Source organism: Hippopotamus amphibius, chromosome 17, assembly GCF_030028045.1.
Source record: "Hippopotamus amphibius kiboko isolate mHipAmp2 chromosome 17, mHipAmp2.hap2, whole genome shotgun sequence".
In the NCBI taxonomy this organism is placed as follows: domain Eukaryota; kingdom Metazoa; phylum Chordata; class Mammalia; order Artiodactyla; family Hippopotamidae; genus Hippopotamus; species Hippopotamus amphibius.
The window spans coordinates 57,664,880-57,686,279 of NC_080202.1; the positions used below are offsets into that span (position 1 = coordinate 57,664,880).

At 54.5% G+C, this 21,400-nt stretch overlaps 1 protein-coding gene across 1 annotated transcript; it reads right to left on the reverse strand.

Moving 5' to 3' along the window:
- Positions 1–30: 30 nt before the first annotated feature.
- On the reverse strand, positions 31–8,354 carry RAB37 (RAB37, member RAS oncogene family). The gene is made up of 9 exons (XM_057716914.1): positions 8,262–8,354; positions 5,468–5,578; positions 4,394–4,435; positions 3,812–3,878; positions 3,662–3,714; positions 2,661–2,726; positions 2,019–2,075; positions 1,864–1,940; positions 31–1,668 (listed from the first exon to the last, which is right to left on the reverse strand). Exons 1-9 carry the CDS (start codon positions 8,352–8,354, stop codon positions 1,563–1,565), a joined length of 672 nt encoding a protein of 223 aa, XP_057572897.1. The 3' UTR covers positions 31–1,562.
- Between the last annotated feature and the right edge of the window lie 13,046 nt (positions 8,355–21,400).

Here is a 21,400-nt window from a genome sequence, read left to right on the forward strand (position 1 = left end):
GGACAGGGTGTACTTTCCAAAATACTGCCATTTAATTCTGAAAAACACAAATGCTAGAGGCCCAGGGCAGCCCATGTGATTGGATTGCCTGAGACCTGCCTTGGGCCCCAGAAGCACCCGGCAAGGTCAGGCTCCTCCCTGCTCCGCCTGGGAGAGCTTCCTTATCGGCCTGAGTTGGAGCTGCTGACTCTGCTCGGAGAGCAAGATTTCTGCCTTGAAAGCAAATGTAGCAGCCTCAGAAATGTGCGGTGCATACCTTCCTCACCCTCCCCACCCCTGGTGAAGACAGCCAGAGTGGAGGTGCCTCTAGGTCATAATCTGTGCGTCTTCTGCCCTCTTCCCATTGCTGGGGTCAGGTATTTGGGAGACATGTGACTTTGGCCCCACCGAAACTCCTTGCTGCCCCTCTCCCCACCCCGAGTCTTACCACATGACCTTGTTTTGCATACAATGTGTTGATTTACCCAGGAGTGGATGACCTCTCACTCCCTAACCTGGCTCAGTAGGAAGGGAGATAAAGCAGTTTGGGCCCTAATGTCTGTCTGAGAAGAGGAGGATGTGGGTGGTCAGCGAGGAGGCAGCACTGGGGTTGAGGGGGTTACACAATGGGTGAGGTTTGCTCACTTCTACCTCCTGCCTACTCCCAGAGTCAGGGCTTTCTCTTTATCTGGCTCTTTGTCCAGTAGAAGCATTATAGCTGCTTGAAGAAGTAGCCTGTGGGCTGCATACCTGCTGAAGGGTTGGGACAGAAGACTAACCTTTGTCTATCTGTAACCTTAGGTGTCTGGGGACATAGGCAGAAGGGTAGATAGATAAGGCCAGGGGTTCAGGGAGGAGGGCCTCCCCTGGGATCTGAGGTCCAGAGAATAGGAACCAGATGTTTCCAGGTGCCCTAATGTGCTTGTGGGCTGGAGGAAAAGGGCCACATCTCCCAGAGGGGGGCTACTAAAGGCCGGAGGTAGGTAGCCAAACAGACCTAATCTTTTGCTCCTCCTCTCCCCCCTCCCCCAAGGGAGCTGGATCACTGCCTGATGGATCTCCACATCTCTTATCTTCCCAGGCTTTGGTCTAGCTCCCAGCACAAGGGCCCTGTCTTATTGGGGAAGATTGTTCTCTGGGGAGCTGGAGGAAATGAAGGCCTGGGTCTGCTCAGCTTCTAGCCAGCTGAAGGGTGGGAATGGGGTCACTACTTGCCCTTATGCCCCAGAAGTGCATCAGTGCCCCCTGGTGCTCAGTTGGAGCAATACCATCCTCATCGTGGTCAGGAGGCAGGCCCAGGCCCCCGAGTCCTGGTACTAGAAGGCAAAAGGGCCACCAGCTCCCTTCCTCGGTGTTTCTGGTGCCCTTTTGATTCGATTATGTATTGTTAAAGTGAAATATAAATACTTTACCCTCCTCCCGGGGATGCAGGGAAGCTACAGGAGCTAGAGTAGGGGCAGGAGTGCAGAGGGGCTGTGTATGGGTCCCCCAACTCTCTCCCTGTTGGCTCAGCTGCTCAGAATAAACCAGGCCCGAGGGAGAAGGCTGCATCCTTGTGGGCCTTCCTCTCAGCCCCTTGGGATTCACAAGAAGGAGCAGCAGCCGGGCCGCTTCTTCTGGGATTCCACATAGTCTCGGATCTGGAAGCTGGGTTCATTGGCCTGCCGCCTGGCTCTGTATTTCAGCTCCCTTGAAGAGGAAGAAGAAATGCGCTGGGCAGGCAGTGAGGAGCGGAACCTTCTCCCACTCCCACGGCCTGGGGCCAAGGGTCCTCCGAATGCAGCATGTAGTTGGGCCCAGGGACTGGGCCAGGAGCCAGGCCCTGCTGGATTCCCAGATGGTGCCACCCTGCCCTGCACGTTCCCTTCCCGGCTCAGCGCTCACTTGGCAATGGCCAGAAAGGCTAACTCCACATTCATGCCCGTCTTGGCACTGGTCTCCATGAAGGGAACTCCGTACTCCTGCCAGGGAGAGAGTATCCTCAATGGCTGGCCTGGGGCTGCCTCTCCCCCTCCCCCTCCCCCCAGGCAGTCACTCACCCTGGCCAGCATCTCTCCATCCTCTGAACGGATCACCCTTTCACTGCTCACATCCGCCTGTCAAGCCCAGGTGGGTCACTCTGGGGAAGGAAGCCTTGACCCCAGCTGGCCGCTCACCTGTTGTGTGTGTCCCCCCCCCCCCCCCCCCCAGCTTTCTGCCCTGGGAGCAGGCACTGCCCGCCCTCTGCTGGTGGCCTGTGGGACTGCAGATGGTATGATCCACCTGGGGCCAGGGCATCTGCTTTCCTTAGGTTATTCCGAACTCCCAGCAGGGGGATCTCACCCCAACTCAAAGAGATAGGTAACTGCTTGGCAAGGGGGTGTTGACCAGCCTCAAAGGGGCGACAGGAGTTGAAGTTAACCCTTTCCAGTCTCAGCTCTTCATCCGTGCACCTAGTCCCCAGGACCTAATAGGGGCTGAGCAGCCGGTCATCCCTGAATCTCTCAGGAAGCACCCTGCCCTTTCCCTATAGGGGGCCATTTCCAAAGCTTTAAGAGGGCAGATGTGATGGGCTGAAGCCTCCAGATAGGTCTGAGTCCTGAACTGGAGGCTGGAAAGAGTCCTTTGCTGGAAGGATGTCCAGCGAATATGCTTGTGGTGGTGGGAGAAGGGTGGGCTGACCCTGCCCTGGAGCCACTCACCTTGTTACCAAGGAGCATGATCACCACATCCCTCTGGGCGTACTCATGGATCTCAGCAAGCCAGGCCTGTGGGAGGGGGTGCGCTGAGCCCCAGCCACTCTCCTCCTCCCTCTTGCCTTTCCATCTGCCCTGCGGATTATCCTGAGCTACTCACTGCCCCTGAACACCAATCGTGATGCCCTGTGCATTCTCTCACCTGCATCTCTGTTCCGGCCTCTCCAGTCCTGAGTAGCCCTAAACCCCTTGCAGTTTAACTCTCAGTTCTATGCAAGATAGAGGTGGCAGAAGCTTTATCTCATAAATCAGCTGGTAGTCACCAGCAGTCTCCTCGAAGGCCCTGTTGAGGATTCTGAGGCCACGCAAGGGCTCAGGGGTCAAAAATACTGTGATTGATTAGTGATGTCTGCCACAAGCATGGGATTGGAGGTGGCAGTAGGAGTGCCATGGATTCTATCCAGGTTATAAGCTATTTTACATCTATATGTGTCATTCCCCCAGTTTGCTTGTCAACTCCTTGAGGTCAGGGAGCATGTGAAACCTTCACCATGTTGTGCACAGAGTCAGTGCTTGCATTTGTTGAATTCCTGTCTTGACTATTTAATAGTTTGCTTGTAAGGACAGAGCCACTCACTTTGTCTGCCTCAGTCACCTTCTTGAAACTTGGGCTGGTTGTATGGGTAGACTTTTCTGCTTGGGCTCTCCCCTTGGTCTCTGTGGGTAATTGTCTAGGGTGGAGCTGGGGACTTTCTGGACATTTTGTCACGAAATGCACTCATGAATCACAGCCAGGGATAAGCAGACGGCATACAGCCTGTTGGCCTTCATGCCCACATGCCAATCAACTACCCAGGAGAAGTTTATTACTTCTGAGTCACAGCTCGGGTGTTTATAACGAGGGAGCAGTATTCCATGCTCCACCCATTCCCACAAAGCAGGAAGCAGCCCTGGCCTGCACTGGCCCTGCCCTGCCAGCTCGTGAGTGGTGGGTAGGGAGGACCTACCCGGATGTTGTCAAAGGAAGATTTGTTGGTGATGTCATACAGCAGGAGCAGGGCTGGAGGGGGAGAGAGAGGTCACACAGGAACTTGGGGCAGCAGGGTGGATGTTACAAGTGGGCTGAGGGGAGGGGGTGGAGAGCACGGGGGACTTACCCTGGGCATCTCGGTAATAAGCGTGGGTGACACTGCGGAACCGCTCCTGCCCTGCTGTGTCCCAGATCTAGGAAGGGATGGACAAATGGTCAGAAAGGGGTAGGGACTGTGCTGGGCAGAGGAGACCCACGTTGTGGTACGGGAGACGGGTGGGAAGGTGAGATGTCTCCTTCTTCGAGCTCTCGTGGGCTCGTGCATGTCCGATGATGGCCGGCACGCTGGTGGTTAATGAGTTCTCGAGCTCATTCGGTGCTGCTGCCTCTTGCCCAGCCCAGGGATTAGGGGTGTCCAACCTCCCAGAGCAGATGAGGCCCAGGAAACTAGGGAGGATCTGGAGCGAGCCTAAGCTTGTCTGAAGGCACGTTGAGCTGCTGCCTTGGACAGAAGAGAGGGTGCCTGGGAACGGCTTTTTCTGCAGACATCAAGCAAACAAAAGCCGTTTCCTCTCCTGGGCCCCACAGGAAGTTACCCCGGGGCTGAGGGCAGGGCCACAGGCCTCCTGTGGTTGGGTGAAGAGCTTGGGCAGGCTCCCCCATCCTCTCACCACCCACCTCCTCCAGCCCTCCCAGCCTCTGGTCTCACCTGCAGCTTTACCCTCACACCATCCACGGTCACCACCTTGTTCTGAAAGAGAAAAGGGCAGAGGGAGAGGTGGGTGCGGAGGGCGGGGGAGGCTTGACGTCTGTGTTCTGCTGAATCCTGCAGAACCGCACACATCCTGTCTGGTCACTCCCCAGGGATACAGGGGGTCCGGTGAGCCCGAGATATTTCCAGACAGATTGCCCCATAAGGGCAGTGGGACTCTGGCCCCAGGTACCCCTACTTTGGAGTCCTCTCTTCTGGGGACTCCGACTGCCTTTCTAACAACAGGCCAAAGCAAGGGGGAGCCTGAGAACCTGCCGTCCGCTTCCCCACCCCTACCCCAGGGCTCAGCAAGGCTCACAGGCTGAGCCCTGGAGATCCTGCCCCTTTCTCGCTTCTGTCTGCCTCTCTCGGAGCTCAGCCTCATTGCTGCAACCGAGCTCTTAGAGACGAGACGCCCACCAGCATCTCGGGGACCTCAGAGGCTGGATCTGCAGGGCCGTCTTTCTCCTGGCTGCCCGCTAATTCTCCTAAATGAAGCTTCAGTTCCCCTCGCACTGGGAGGGAGGCACCTGACCTCCGAGAGCTCCCCTTCCAAGGTTAGACCCTCACTCTCCTGGCCCCTGTGGGTGTGCAGTGCTCAGAGTGCTTGGCATCCTCCCCGATTTGTAAAGATGGGTTCACCAGGGTGAGAGGGAGGGATGCTGAGAAGCTGCTCTGTCCCCACAGGGCAGCCCGGCTCCTCCACCAACTGCAGTGCTGTGCTTCCTGGGACTGCAGAAAGACTGGCTGACCTCAGGTGCCGGTTTGCACTGTGGGGTGTGTCTGCCCTGCTGGGGGCAGGATTTTAAGACTCAGTCTCTCTTTTCTCATTGTGTAGGGGAGCAAGGAGCCCCCCAAGCCCAGGCTCTCTAAGCTGGCCACCTCTGGGGTCCCTAGGGGAGCACCCTGGCGCCCTAGGGTGAGCCACAGCAGTCCTGAGGAGCCAGCGGGGGCAAGGAGAGGGCAGTCCCCCTGTGCCTGAGCTGTAGCCCCAGGCTCGCTGCTGGGAGGAGGAGCCTGCAGCCACCTCACCCTGAAGTCTATGCCGACCGTGGCTATGAAGGTCCCGGACAGGAAGGCCCCGTCTTTGAATTGGATCAGGAAACAGGTTTTGCCGACGCCTGAGTCTCCCAGAAGCATCACCTAGGAGATGGGGGCAGAGGCAGTTAATGGGGAGCTGGGGCGAGTTTCTGGGCTTCCAGGGAGAACCAAGGAAGGCTGCTGACTGCTCCGAGGGGTAACTGCTTCTGGAAAGCCTTCACCCCGCCTCTTCTCTCCACATTCCCAGGCTCCGGCTGCCTCTCAGGCTCTCCCTCTGACCCTCCTGTCCTCATCCGGTTTCCTGGAAGCCTGAGTTGTGACCTCCGCACCAACAGATCCTCAAATGTGTTCAGTGGCCCCGGAGAACAGCCGCATCCATGTGGTTCGACGCTGGCCACATTTGCCCCCTGCCTCACCATGCTACGGTCCCCACCCCCTGCCCCCCCTTGTGTATTCCACGCTTGTGTGCACGTGTGGGCGGGGCCGTGGTGCCAGAAAGAGAAGAGTTAATACCTCGGACAGGGATTCCCACCCAAGCGAGTGGATCAGGATCTGATGGGGGCGGGGCTCTGTCATTTGCAAAGGCATATTCTAAAATTCCTCTTGCTCAGGTGTTTTATTTTTGGTCCCATTTGTTTGGAAGTTCCTAATGACATTTTATATTTGGAAAAGGGCTGCATGAATTAGGGATGGTTGAAATTTATACTGAAGCGGAGAGACATTTAGTCTGAAATTCTTTCCGCAGAAGCCTCCCAAGTGGGACAAATGGCTGCCATTGGCATCGCTGGGTCACTGTAGGTGGGGGAGCAGGAGGGCACGTGTGGGGGTATGTCCGCCCCTTTCCCATCTGGCCTGTCTCTGCTTACCCTCTCTGGGGGCCACGGTGGGTGGGGGAGGCACCCTCTGTCCAGTCACTCCTCAATCTTGGAGGACAGAGGTCTAGAACTAATGCTGGAATTTTCCCAGCTGGCCAAGTAGATACTTAATGGGCTGAGCAGGGACTAGGTTTGAATTATTTTTGAAGCTCTGACCTTGACAATGGAGCCCAAAGGCTTTCCTGCTGCAGGCTTGGGGTATGGGATTAGCTACCTTCGGTGGAGAGGTGGGGGGTTAAGCAAAAGGTGTATGAAGGCTGGGGTCCTGGCTTGTACATGGGTTACTGGGGGACTTTGGCAGTTTCCACAGTGGTTAGAAGGAAGGAGGGAGAATTTCTTTGAGGCCCTTCTAGACTCTGTTAATGGCTAGGGTCAAAAATGTTGGCACGAACCACCTAAGACTCCAGAAGAGTGGCCCGGGGGTAGGTGCTGCCTGCCTGTGGCCCCATCCCCTCTAATCCTTCCCGAGGAGCACCCACCAGGCTCCTCCCAGACTACCCAAGTCTCTGTCTTCTAGGCAAGTCACGGGCACGAAGGCTGCTGGGGGCCGGGGGCCAACTCTCCAGAGATGCCGCTTGGCCCAGGAGACAGATGGCGGGCTGGGGGCTGGGGAGCCCTCGGGAGCCTGCATTGCTCCCCGGCTCCTGGGTCCCAGTACCCATTGGGGAAGGCAGGAGGGAGGGAGGGAGGGCGAGCACCTGTGTACTTTGCAGATCACAGCTGCCTTGAGCAAACCATGCCAGCCACCCACCCAGCCAGGCAAGTCCACCAAACAAACAGCTGCGCAGCCTTGCCACCTCCTAGGCAAACACCCAGCTGGCTTGTCAGGCAAGGAGGTCAGAAAGTCCCCAGAGGCCCCGGGGCTGGCCCTCACCATCTCCCCCTCCCCTGAACACACTGGGGGCCCATTTCCTGCCAGGAGCCCACACAGGACGCCTATCTCAACGGCTCTGGGCGGGTGACTTGCAGAGTAGCTTCCCCTGAAAGAAGGGGGTGGTGGGGGGAGGGAGGAAACCAAGGCAGAGGAAGAGGCAGGTCTCCTTCAAGGCCATGCAGCATGAGACGGGCAGCCGCTTTCCTAATCTATCCCCGATCCTACAGTGGGAGAGTGGAGGCTCTGGGCTCCCTGCCGCGTGCCTCTTTCAGAGTTCCTGGTACCTGCCTGCTCCAAGGGCATGGAGGGAGGGCAGACAGGCCAGTGCCCACCCCCTCCCTCACCTGATTATTACCTACAGGGCCACCCGCCGAGGGAACCAGCCCCACAGAGCGGATTTAAGCTCTCCCAGGTGGGGGACTTATGCCTAACGGCACAAATTGCCGGGTGGGTCTGCATTCTGGCTAGCAGCATCCTCCGGGAAGAAGGGGTGGGCAGGGACTGCAGGGGCGGAAAGGGAAAGGGTAGCACCTGGGCTCCTAAAGACCTTTCGTCCTAAGGTCTGGAAACTGGGAGAAGGGCATCAACGGCAAGTTCCCCCGCCGCCAGGGGGCGTCCTTTCTGAGCCTCCAGGCAGCCCTGCTTCCCAGCGCCTCGGGTGCCTGTGGCCTGGAGAGCTGTGCGCTCGAGAAGCGTGGGGTTCCCGGGGGCTCGTATTGGCCGGAGTTGTGGCAGAAGAAAATGGGGAGGGGGTCCTCTGGGTGGGGAGTCGCTCAGTCCTTCCGACCTTCCTCTCCCCTCTCCCACGGAGCCAGCCCAGATCCCTGGAGGTTGGCATGCGCCCAGAGCTGTGTTTCGACCCTCCCTCCTTATTCTAGGAGACCCGGCTGGCTGCCTGGGGGGCCGGGGTGAGTCCAACGCAGACGCAGCCGGAAAGGGGCTGAGGCGGGGAGGGCCGGGGTCTCCGGGCAAAGGGCGCGCGGAGGGGTGACCCCCGGAGCCGGAGTCCCCAGCGCTGGGAGAAGAGCCCACCCACCTTGCCCGTGAGATCGTAGCTCGGACTGCAGGGTGGGGAGCGCTCGGGGGCCTCGCCATCCCGGGTGGCAGCGGCGCCAGGCGTGCCCGTCATGTCCCTGGACCAGAGGTGAGCTGGGGCGGGCGGCGGGCGAGGGACGGCGCAGGACCCAGCCCCGCCTCAGGCTCCACCCACTCCGTCTCCCCTCCACCTCCCCGGCTGGGACCCCGACAGGCTCCGCCCTCCGTTCCGCCACCTGAACGACGCTGGCGGGGAGCTGGCCGTCCCGCGGGGGCGCGCAGGACCGCAAGATCAGCTCCCGTGGGGCAGGAGGACCCCCTCCGCTACACTGGCCTGAGAGCTATGGGCCAAATCCAGCCCTAGAACTGGTCCCCAAGCTCGCCAGCTGCCGGGGTTCGGATCCCACGGGGAGCCGCCCCCGGAGACCCTGCCTTCTGGGGAAGGTCTGGCATCGCGGGGAGCCGCGGACCCGCGCCCGGGCTGCCACTGCGCAGAGTGGCCAGCAGGCGGCGCCCGAGCTCCATCCAGCTGGCGGTCAACAGGTGGCTCCGGGGCGGGGGCGGGGCGGGGCGGGGGCGGGGCGGGGCGGGGTGGGGGCGGGGGAGGCTGGAGACGCCCCTGGGCAGCGCGGCGCGGGGTTCAAGACCAGGCGTGCGTTCTGAGCGCAGCTCTCAGGCAGTTTCGCTTTTGCTAATGCACCCCAGCTCGACATCGTCTGAATGGAATTATGTTTACTGGCGGATGGAAAGTCACCTTGCAGCACATTTGCTCTTGGGGGCCCTTGGCCGGTGCTTGGACTTTCACACCTCTCATTTCCGCCTGACCTGTTGGGCTGCGTCCGGAATGCCCTCTCTGGGAGAGCCTTCCCAGGTGGGCTTCCCGGAACACCTTCCAATCCTGGCGCTCCAGAAGGCAGAGCTGGCCTTATCCACGTGTGACCCTCTGCCCCTGACAATGAGTAGGACTTAAACTTTTGGCATCAAAAGAATACATGAAGTCGTGAATTTTTTTTTTTTGGCTCCTGCTGGGGGGTGGCACGTGGGATCTTTGTTCCCTGACCAGGGATCGAACCACTCCCCCTGCATTGGGAGCACGGAGTCTTAACCACTGGACCACCAGGGAAGTCCCTGCCATGAAACATTTTGAGCAGGGTCTCCAGGACATCACAGGAACCCTGCAGCTCCTGGTGACAGAAGGTGAGAGTGTGTCTGGGATTGTCCATAGCGGAGTTCAGGGGCCCTGGCCTGGGCCAACCATTCAACCACCCCATCTCCAAATTTTATATAAGTGCGGTCAGGTTCCCGTGGAACAGGGTGGGTGCATTACAAAGCGACTGTGTGAGGGGTGCGTAGAGGGGCAGGGGCCCTGCACCTCTTTACCTAGGTGTTAGGGGTGAGGGGCAAGGGGCAGGCATGGCTTACGGGTGACCATAGGCCCCAAGGAGGCTCTGTGTACACCTGCCTCCAGCCCTGTGACTTTTGGCATTGGCTGGAGCTCTTTTCCGGAAGCGGGCAGGCCATCATTTCATCTGCATGTAGGGAGGGACTCAAACAGGGAGCCTTACATGCACCAGGAGCAGCTCCACAGAGCCCTGCAGATGTGTGGTCTTGCCTGCTACTTGGGTGTCAGAGGCTCTGGCTGCAAATAACTCCTCTCAGTGTCCTGGGCTCTGGGCTCCGGAGGGCTCTCCCAGGAACCCTGCAGGGGAGACGGTTTCAGTGCAAGAGGGTGATGACCAAGGTGGAATGGGGGGGATGTGGCCTGGTCCTCCCTGGGCTCCCACCACCAACCAGTGTGATGCGGGTTGCATTACGGTCCCCCCACTCTGCAAACAGATGCTGAAGCCCTAAACCCCAGTAGCTCAGAATGTGACCTTATTTGGAAGTAAGGTCATTGCAGATATAATTATTTAAGGTGAGGCCGTAGAGGTGTAGGGTGGGCCCTTGATCCAGTATGACTGGTGTCCTGATGAGAAGAGGACACAGGGAGAAAATGGCCACGTGCAGACAAAGGCAGAGATGGGAGTGTTGCAGCTACAAGCCAAGGATTTCTGGGACCCACCAGGAGCTGGAAGAGGGAGCGTGGCCCTGCCGAGGCCTTGATTTCTGGCCTCCAGCTGTGGTTTGTGTTGGCTCCACCAAGACCCTCTTTGTCCTGTGGTACACAGGTTTGGGATGGAGAATGTTGCCCATCAGTGTGAATGCTGCAGAAGTAGTGGAGAAACACAAGCACCATCTTGCATTGCTGCGCCAGAGTCTGGGTGGGCTGCTGGCACTGGGGGAGGAGGCCTGGCTGGACTCCTCTGGGCAGTGCCTGTCTGGCCCGCTGGGTCTGGGGCCTGTGGGCGGTGTCGTATGCAGATGTCACACCCTGTCCTCTGGGACACTGCAACGTCAGGCCGGGTGTTCAAGAGTGGCCTCGGGTGAGGCAGAAGCGAGGGGGGTTCAGGGGTGTACAGAGTTGGGGGTGCAGGGGAGGCAGGTTTCGCCCCAAAGGGAGGAAGCAGAACTCACTCAGGGGTGGGGGTGCTCTCTAGACGGGGCCGCCTGGAGAGGGTGGGTGGAGCGCGCGACCTCTGGGAAGTCCAGGCCTCCCGGCAGCCTCTCTAGGGTTGTGTACACGCCGGGGCAGCCTGCGTCTCCCCAAGGACTCACACTGGGCACACATTACACCACCCACACCTCACACCCCCCACAGACACACACACACTTCACACCCAGAAACACACACGCCTCACACCCACCACAGACACACACGCCCCTCACATCCAGAAACACACACGCCTCACACCCACCACAGACACACACACACTTCACACCCAGAAACACACACGCCTCACACCCACCACAGACACACACGCCCCTCACATCCAGAAATATCTACACCTCACACCCATCATAGACACACACACACCTCACACCCAGAAACACACACACCTCATGCCACACCACAGACACACACACACCTCTCACACCACAGACACACACACGCTTCACACCCCAGAAACACGCACACCTATACCACACTACAAATACACACCCGACATCATGCACACACCTCACACCCACCTCAAATCACACATACACCTCACACCACAGAAACACACTTCCCTCACACTGTGCACACCTCAAATCAAACCACATATGTATCTCAAATCACATTGGATACACCGTCTTGTATCAGCTACAAACATACATGACACATGTATGCCTCATGACACATATACCACACATACCCTACATCGTCCCACATATACACCTCACACCATGAACACAGGCACATTTTACAGCATACCATAAACACACAGTGCCTTACATGCCCCCTTAAAACACACATCTTAAATTATGTCCCCAAACATACACACCTCACCTCCCCCTAAACACCTCTCACCACATCAGTTACAGACACAGCTCATATCACGTCACCAACACATACACCGCATCATTGCACAATCACACACCCCTAACTGGCCCCCACGTCTCACATCTCACACCATCCACAGATGTATTGATACAAATCACCCTCCAAATAAAGCGCCTTTTTTGTTTTTTTTTTTTTTTTTTTGGGGGGCTGCGCAGTGGGGCTTGAGGGATCTTAGTTCCCCGACCAGGGATTGAACCCATGCCCTCGGCAGTGAAAGCGCCTAGTCCTAACCACTGGACCGCCAGGGAATTCCCAGAAAGTGCCTCTTAAATGACCCCAGCCCCTCTCCTCACCCCCGCATCCAGAAGGCACATACTCCCTGCATGACCCCTGACAGATCTCCCTGCCCTCCTGGACACAAATCACGCCACACACCGACACCCCTTCCTGGCATAGGAAGCGGTGATGCCACGTGAAACCTCAAGGGTGTTCAGCGGAGGGCCTTTGCGTACAGCCGAGGAGACAGGGAAGTGAGCAGAGGGGGCTGGGAGAAACCCCCAGAACCTGGGGAAAGGCGCACAGCCCTGTGAGTGCAGGGTCAGGATGTGGAGGGGAGACCAGGACAGAGGCTGGGGGCTGAGGCGTGTGGACCACCTGCATCCGAGTCCCCGGTACCTGACCGTTTGCAGATTGTGGTTCCCACATGTGCATGGGTGGGCTCGGGAACTGCACTGCAGGCAAACTGGAGCATTTGAAAAACCATCGGGCTAAATTGTGCAAGACCTTGGCTGGCAGATGATGGGTTTTGATTTTATTGGAAGGTGGTAGTGAGACATTGACGGTGCTGGGGGCGGGGGGCGGGTGGTAGGTAGCAGGGCCGAGGCTTTGGGAAAATGAGCTTTACAGCAGGGTTCAGGCAAGACTGGAGAGTCTGGGGAACACCGAGGCAAGAACTAGCCAGGAGGACCTGAACTGGGGTGGGGGAGGGGCAGCTGGAGAGACTACTGTGTGAGCCCCGTGGGCATCAGCATCTCAGGAAACCCATCCGCAGGACTCGGCAGCCAGTTTGATGGAGTTGATGATGGAGGAGTTGGGGAAGACCCTGGTTTGAGAGGCATCTACCCAGGACATGGGCAGGTCCCGCTTCCGGAAGCAATGGGCTTCAGAGGCTCTGGGGGGTAGCCTGAGGGCAGACCCCAGGGGGTCCCTCCACTTACCTCTGTCTCCTTTATTTATTATTATTGTTATTATTATTATTATTTTGGCTGCATGGCATGCAGAATCTTAGTTCCTTGACCAGGGATCGAACCCGTGTCCCCTGCAGTCCTGCAGTGGAAGTGCAGAGTCCTAACCACTGGACCATCAGAGAATTCCCCACCTCTGTCTCCTTTAAAGTGAAGATCAAGGACTCCTCCCCTTTCCTGCTGCCCAGGCTGCACTCAGCCTTATGAACTGGGCCTGTAGGACACCACCCCTGCCGCCCCCACATTACCAGGAATTCTGGCCCCAGCCAGGGCTGGCCACAGGGCACTTGCACATGACCAGCTGTCAGCGGTGTTTCAAATCTCTGTGAAAATGACAGATGGACAAGTGAGTGTCCTGCAGCCCAGCTCTCTTGGGCCCCCCCAGACCACTGATATTGGAAGGAGACTCCAATGTCCTCCAGTCCCTTTGTCAGACGACATGGGAGACTTCAGCTGCTATGCAAAATATCCAGCTACTCTGAGCAGAGTGTTGGAAAGAGAACTGTGTCTGGAAAGGAAAAGAATGGAGGGTCCCTAGCGCCAAATGGAGGGGGCTTGCAGAAGAGACAGACATTTTCTCAGTGCGAGCTGCAGGCCTCTTTGTGTGTAACTGGGCAGCCGTGTCCAGCCCAGGGTCAGTCACGTGTCCTTGGTGTGGCTCCTATCATGGGCTGTTGTCGCCGCCTTCTACCGCCAATATGGGGGTTCCTCTGGGTTTGTGTCCCAGCTGAGGGGTAGACTGTGTGCTCGTTTTGCCCCCAGGTCATGCACTTGACCCAGGAGACCCCAGGCTTAGGCCTGAGTCAGGCCCTCAGGCTCTTACTCAGAATAAGCTGCCCATGGGTTTGTCCTGAGGCCCTGACTAGTGCCAGGCAAGCAGCCGAGGCTCAAGAAGGCCTAGGCCCAGCAGAGAGGGAGAGCCCGGCCTGTCCCATTGACCACACACTTTCTTCCTTCTCACTTTTTCTACCAGGCTGGTGGCAAAATTTGGAGGTCCCACCCCTGTGCATCTGTGGAATGTGAATCAGAGTTCCCGCCCCACCCCTATCCCACTCTCTGCCTCCTGCCCTCTGACGGGCAGAAGGATGGGGAGGAGTGAGTGAGGAGTGTGACTGTGGGGACACCGTGTGCTCTGGTGCTGAGGGGCAGGTGACATGGGCTGGAGGTGAAGGACCCCTGGCACCGCCATCCTGGTTCACTTCATGGCAGCTGGTCCAAAGCGTGGGGTTGCCACGGTGACCACACTCTCCTGGAACTCATCCCCATCCCCTGGGACTCGGCCCCGCCCTCCTGAGGCTCGGCCCCACCCCTCACAGCAGTAGGAGCCCAGCTGCTCCCTGTCGCCCGAGAGCCCTGGGCACTGGTGTTTCAGGCTGGACTCCAGGCCTTGGCACACACCCTGGCCAGCCTCATTTCTGCTCCATCATGGTCCCTTGCCTTCTGCCTTGTGACCCAATGGGCAGGCCCAGATTCTGGGGTGGGTGTCCCCTCTCTCTTCCCACCAGTGTGGCTCTGCTGTGTCCCAGCACCTCGCAGGCCTGGTGCTCTGTTTGGTCCCGGAGGCTGGCCTCTCAGACACACATGTGACCCAAGAAATGACATTTGCTTGTCCGCATCTCTGGACACTAGGATTCTGGAGACCCCAAAAGAGGGCTCTGCTGTTCCTGCCACCATCCAAGAAAGGGGTGAAAACTTTTCCAAAGGATTTAAGGTCACTGACAGCAGCTGGTAGGCATGGTGAAAGTGGAGAGGAATGGGGATGTGGGTAGAGGAAGGGCTTGGTGGCCCGCAGAGGGACCAGGAATAGAGAAAACTTGAGACTACTTCCTTAATCTGAGCTTCTCCTCTGTGCTGTGTCCAGGGAGAGACAGAGTGCCGAAACCTGAAATTTAACCCTTGACCTGCCAGCACCCTAGGACCCACATGAGAAGTTTGGACTGTGCTTAAACTTTTAAGCCATCCCTTTGCCTCTCCAGGCTCTTCTTGCCCTGTGTCTGTCTCCATATATTCCCTTGCTTTCTAGTAGTCTTCAGCCATGAGGAGCCCCAGAAGGAGATGGAGGGGGAGCAGGAGGAGAGCGATGTGGGAGGGCGGCCAACTTATTGCCCCAGTTCCTATGTTCCACCACTAAGGGTGACAGCTCCTCCCGGCCCTCACCACACAGCCCTGTTTGTTCCTGGTGCTGGTGATGGTTTCCTCCTCACTTTTTTTCAGGCTCTGGGTGGATGGATGCCTTGAAACTGCCCAAGGGCCCTGTGCCATCCCTCCTGGTTTCCCCACCCGCTGCCTGCACCTTGGTAAATGACCTTTTTATTAAACCTCCTGAATGATCCAATGTGAGTGTCCACCTGTTTCCTGCCAGGACCCTGTCAGAGGCCCAGCGGGGCCCCCGAGCCCGGGGGTGCTTACTGTGAATCCGATGCCCACAGTGGCCGAGAAGGAGCCCGGGATGAACTTGCCCTGGTCGAACTGAACCAGCAGAGATGTCTTCCCCACGCCGCTGTCGCCCACCAGGATGGTCTGAAAGGAGCAACAGAGGAGGTTGAGGGTCTGCTGTGGGGATCAGGCTGCTGAGAGGTCCTGGTGGCTGCGGGAGTAGGTTCCTTCTATATACATATGCACACACACACACACACACACACACACCAAACTCTGGAGTTCCTATCAGAACCACTGAAGACGGCATGAAAGCATAGAGGAAATCTTGTTTCAACCCAAGTTAATTAGCAGCTAAGGCGACCTTGAGAATGTGCCTCTCAGACTTCCAGCCACAGGGGCCTCCCTGGCTGAGGCCCCCGCGGCTTCGCTCTGCAAGCCAATCCGTCGTTGTTGGGTTTGCACTGAGGCCACGCTTCGCACGGGAAATTCCCGGCCAAAGGCAGAGCGTGACAGGGACACCGAGGCGGGTCTGTCCTGGGAGACACAAGACCCCCCTAGAGGCCGACTTCTGCTCAAGGACTCTCACGGTTTTACAGAAACTTCCAGAGACTTCACAGCAGCCTTGGACACTTCTACCCAACCTTCCTGCCCTCCCTCCTTCAACTGGGGTTGGATCTGCATCATGGTCTCACCCCTCTCCCGCCTCTCCTGACTCGTACCCCATTTCTCTCATAGCTGTTTTCCCTAATAAAATCCTTGCGTGTTTAATTCCCTTTTGGCATCTGCTTCTTGGAAGACCTGGATGAACACAATGGGCCTCCTGTGTGGAAAAGTCTATAGAATAAAAAAAATCAGGATGTCTGGATATATGTCTTGGGAAGAGTTTGCATTTGGCCTTGGAGAGGACAACATTTCAAAGGGGAGCAGAGTCTGGGAAAGAAGGGTCTGGCTACTTCTGTACTTGGAGGAAGTAATGGGGAGAATCAGCTGGAAGTTCAGGTGCTATATCTGAAAGAAAATCATAAGCAACAGGGAAGAAATATACATGCACCCAGAGGCTGATACCCAGTCCTGGGTATATACCTGGCTGGTACCCATGCTCCTCAGGGAATGAATGAATGAATGGGTGGGTAAATGCCTTAGGTTCAAAGTGGACAGTAGCTGATTTCCAAAGGCAAGCATTCAAGGTCACTGGAAAGGCTTAGGAGATGCCACCTTTAGCTCGACTTGCAAAAACATAAAGACATAAAAAACCAAAGATATGAAAGCGTAAAGATGGAGAGGGCCTCCTTGGGTCAGACCCATGGGCGTAGCACTGTTTGCTCTGACCGTGGCATTGACTCAGTGGCAGGGCAGACATGCGGTTACCCGTGATGCTAACTTTGGACACCCTGTGACTACGGTCCCCCATCTCTACTTCCCGAACCAAATTCCATTCCGCTTTTATTTCCTCCTGGGTTAAAAGGGTCCATTTGTTTGTTGTGTGCAGCGGCTTTAATAATTCATATCTCAAATCTAACTTCCTCAAGCTGGAGGAGGTGCTTCCTAGAGAGAATATTCCCGAATGTGAGGGGTCAGTCCGTCCATCTGTGCCCACCTCATTCATTTACTAAAGGATATAACAGATTCTCATTCTTTCCCTCTTTATGATTTTCCTTTTCAGGGTGAAGAGTTCTCATCTCTCACATGCAAACAGTTCCATCTTCTTGGGACCTTTTTGGATTCAGCGAGGACACAGTCCAGGGTGACAGGGTTCAGCATGGCAGGTCCAGCTGAATCCTGCCTGGAGGCAGGGCCAGGACGATGCTCTCATATAGGCCTTTTAAGAGACAGCAGCCCCAGGAATCAGTTGATGCCACAAACTTTTTCCTGGACCACGATAGAGAGCTCAAATCTGATCAATTGCAAATTAAATGATTTCCCCCTAAATCCAGGACCACCCTCAGGCCTGGTCCACCTGTGCCCCTCCCCGTGAAATGAGTGGTCCACGTGGCCAAAGACCTGTGTCCCTCCTAAAGACTATATTTGGCTCCAAGCTCACTGCAAATGTTGCCTGAGGAATGGCCAAGGGGTGGCTATTTGCAGGGATGTGGACAGAATTTGAATGTAAAGGCTGGGGTATCCACATGCATTCTCCTGAGGACCTTTGGGGTGTGGAATGCGTGGGAAGGGGAGGGGCAGGGGAGTGTCTGTGGATGGGGAGCTGAGGACCGGGATATGGCTGTCACTAGGCTGCCACGCTTCGATGCAGAACTTCTGAGTATCCTACAGTTACGTGTAACTCCAGCTTCTGGGTCGGTTAGGCAGATGTTTTTGTCAAGGTAGGACGATAAGATGCACTTGACTTGATAGTTTTTTTGCTTGATTTAGAATGTTAAAACACTGAGACATATGGTATATGGGTCACTATTTGTATTCTAGCCCTGGTCCCCCAAATGTTAGAGATGGGTCTACCTCATCTATTCCCTTAGATACACAGTGGAGTTTCTCTCTCCACTCAACAGCTGCCAGGATTTTCCTGAAGTGTCTCCAGGTGGGCTCCAAATTTCACTGCTCGGAGAAGCCAGATGTCACCCTCAGATCTAGATTTTCTACTGCATCTTCTCTCTCTTGGAGCATTTATGAAAATGTTAATTAATTGTGATTGCGAGAGAAACTTCTGTGTCAGTCTTGCTGCCATTCAGACAAGTGTCTTAGTTCTCTCTTCTTACGTCATCTCCTTTATGTCCGTGTTTGTGCTTCATACACATCCAAAAGGGATGTGAGGTGATTTACAAGAAAGCCACTCTACAAAAGGACAATTGATGATGCTGCCTGAGGAACTTCTGCCCCAGAGGGAGGCGGGGTTGTTTCTGCATTTGAGCATTACTTTTGGTTCTGGATTTCCTGGCAGTCAAGACAAAATGGGAAGCCAGATGGGGTGTGTGGTACTTGAGTCCTTTCAATCAATGAGTATTTTCTTTTGGCGTGAGCTGCCCAGAGGAATCTCTTATGTGGATTCTTATATGCGGGCACTCCGGCTATATTAAAACTTCTACAAATTCTGCAGCTAGAGTGGGGATAATTTTTGACTCACCCTCATACAAGAGGCCCTGAATGACAAAAATGGGCATTTTTAATTTTGCAGAAGATGCAAAGCTTTTCCTACAGCTTTTGTATCGACCCTTGCTAAAAGCCAGGGCCTAACATTAAATTGCACTTCCGTAGAGGCCTCTCAATGGGCACTAGGCTAATGCTGTCTAAATAAGTTGCTTTCCTGTGACTTCGTGATTCAGGGGAACGTTTAGAAAACCAAGATGAATGGGGTGGTTACCACAGCTCTTCCAGTGGCTCTGAGCGACCTTTTAAACAAGACAGGAAATTCAGATGCCAGAAAGAAAAAGATCGATACATCTGACTGTAGAGAAAAAAATATTCTGGTTACAGAAGATACCAGCAACAAAATCAGATGAGAAACGACAGAGAGAAAATACTGGCAAGACATGTGACAGACAAAGGATTAGAACACCTAGTAAGACGTGTGACAGACAAAGGGTTAGAACACCTAGTAAGGGACTGCCCTGGTGGCACAGTGGTTAAGAATCTGCCTGCCAATGCAGGCGACACGGCTTTGAGCCCTGGTCTGGGAAGATCCCACATGCCGTGGAGCAACTAAGCTCATGTGCCACAACTACTGAGCCTACACGCCACAACAACTGAAGTCCGCACACCTAGAGCCCATGGTCCGCAACAAGAGAAGCCACCACAATGAGAAGCCTGCACACTGCAACGAAGAGTAGCCCCCGCTCGCTGCAACTAGAGAAAGCCCTCGTGCAGGACCAAAGACCCAATGCAGCCAATAAATAAAGAAAGAAAGTAAATAAATTAAAAAAAAAAAACCCTAGAAATGTAAAGAACTCTCAAAGAAGGTCTCAATAGAAAAATGAAAAAAGGTTATGAATAGAGATATTTTATTGTGTGTGAATATATGGTTAGTTTTGTGTGTCAACGTGGCCAGGCTATAATCCCAGTTACTCAATTAAATAGTAATCTGGAAATTGCTGTGAAGGCATATTTTAGATGTGATTAACATCTGCAATCAGTTGGTTTGTTAGTCTTCAGTAATATCCCTGGGCCTTATTCCAGTTAATTGAAAGACCTTAAGAGCAAACCTAAGGTTTCCCTGAGAAAAAAGAAATTCTGTCCCAAGACGAGCATCAGCTCCTGCCTGAGAATTTCCAATCAGCCTGCCAGTTGTACAGATTTTGGACTTGCTGATTCCAACGGTTGCTTAGGCCAACTCCGTGAACGACATCTCTCTTTATAGATCTATTTCCTACTGGTTCTGTTTTTCTGGAGAACCCGGACTGATACAAAATAATATACAATGGTTCGGACTGATACAAAATAATATACAATGGTTCCGATAAAACTTTGATAATGGTCAATATTAGCTGAGACTTGGGGAAGCAGGTACTCATAGGTACACCATTGGTGGGAGTCTACACTGTGTCTTTTTGGAGAGTAATGGACACTATCTATCAAAGTTACAAGTGCAAATTCCTTTGACTCAGCAATTCTGTGGCTTTGCTTGCAAAAGTACCCGAGGTATATGTGCAAGGCTGCTTCTTGTAGCATTTGTAGGAGCAAATAATTCAGCAGTTGGGACTGGTGAAATAAACTCTAGAATTTATACACAATGCAATATTGTGAATGATAAAAGAATGAGGAAAATCTCATTCTATGTGCTGTTTCAGAAAAACTATATTATTTATTTATTTATTGATTGACTGCGTTGGGTCTTCATTGCTGTGCGCGGGCTTTTTCTAGATGCGGTGAGTCGGGGTTACTCTTTGTTGCTAGGGCGTCTCATTGCGGCGGCTTCTCTTGTTGCAGAGCACGGGCCCTAGAGCACGTGGGCTTCAGTAGTTGTGACACGTGGGCTCAATAGTTGTGGCTCATTGGCTATAGAGTGTAGGCTCAGTAGTTGTGGAGCATGGGCTTAGTTGCTCTGCAGCATGTGGGATCTTCCCGGCCCAGGGCTCGAACCTGTGTCTCCTGCATTGGCAGGCGGATTCCTAACCACTGCGCCACCAGGGAAGCCTGGAAAAACTATATTATTAAGCAAAAGAAGAAAGGGCAGAGAGGTCTGCTTGTATGATGACTTATGTGCACTTCACTTAGGTGTATATGCTGGTTACACATAAACTTTTTTTTAAAAAATTTTTTATTTATTAATCTTTTTGGTGGTGCCTCATGCAGCATGCAGGATCTTAGTTCCTTGACCAGGGACTGAACCCACGACCCCTTGTCGTGGAAGTGCAGAGTCTTAACCACTGGACCACCAGGGAAGTCCCACACATTACTTTTGTAATCTGAAAAAGTCTGTGTGTTGGGGAAGCATGGTGAGCTAGGACAACTCTGGTAGAAGCCAAGAAGAATGCCAATGTTTAGCCTAACTGTTGCTTAAAAAATACTTGATTTTATTTTTTCAAATAAATCTAGCACACTAAAAGGTGCTTAAAAAAAGATCAGGCTCTTTGGGCCAAGGGAGCCTGAACAGAAGCTCTTTCGTTTCGTCAGTTTCAGCAGGCGTTCCCCACCTTGGATACCCGAGGAGCAGGTGGCAGAGATGACAGACACTCTGTTCTGAAAATCAAAGAGCCCTTTCATCTTCTCATCCTAGTAGGGGGTAAACCCACTCTTTGGAAACCTGTTTTTCTCAAAAAGAAGTTTTGCCTCTGTTCGAATTCCTGGACAAGAGCTTGGTGAGACTCTGTTTCTCATTCCATAGACTGCAGACCAGAGGGACAGTAGACCTGGAAAATGTCCATTGCTGTGCTATCAGTCATTTGCTTTGTTAAATCAGTTACCAGTTCATGATAACCCATTCTTTCGCTTTTGCAGAAGGATTTTTGGCCTTTACACAGACAAAACTATAATTTGAAAAGATACATGTACCCCTGTGTTCATAGCAGCACTATTTACAATAGCCAAGGCATGGAAACAACCTAAATGTCCACGGGCACATGAAGGGATGAAGAAGATGTGGTACATAGATGTAATGGAATATTACTCACCCATTTAAAAAAAACTGAAATAATGTCATTGGCAGCAACATGGCAACTGTCTGCTCTGGTCCTGTGGAAGCCTGGCTGAATGCTGTTTGCTGGT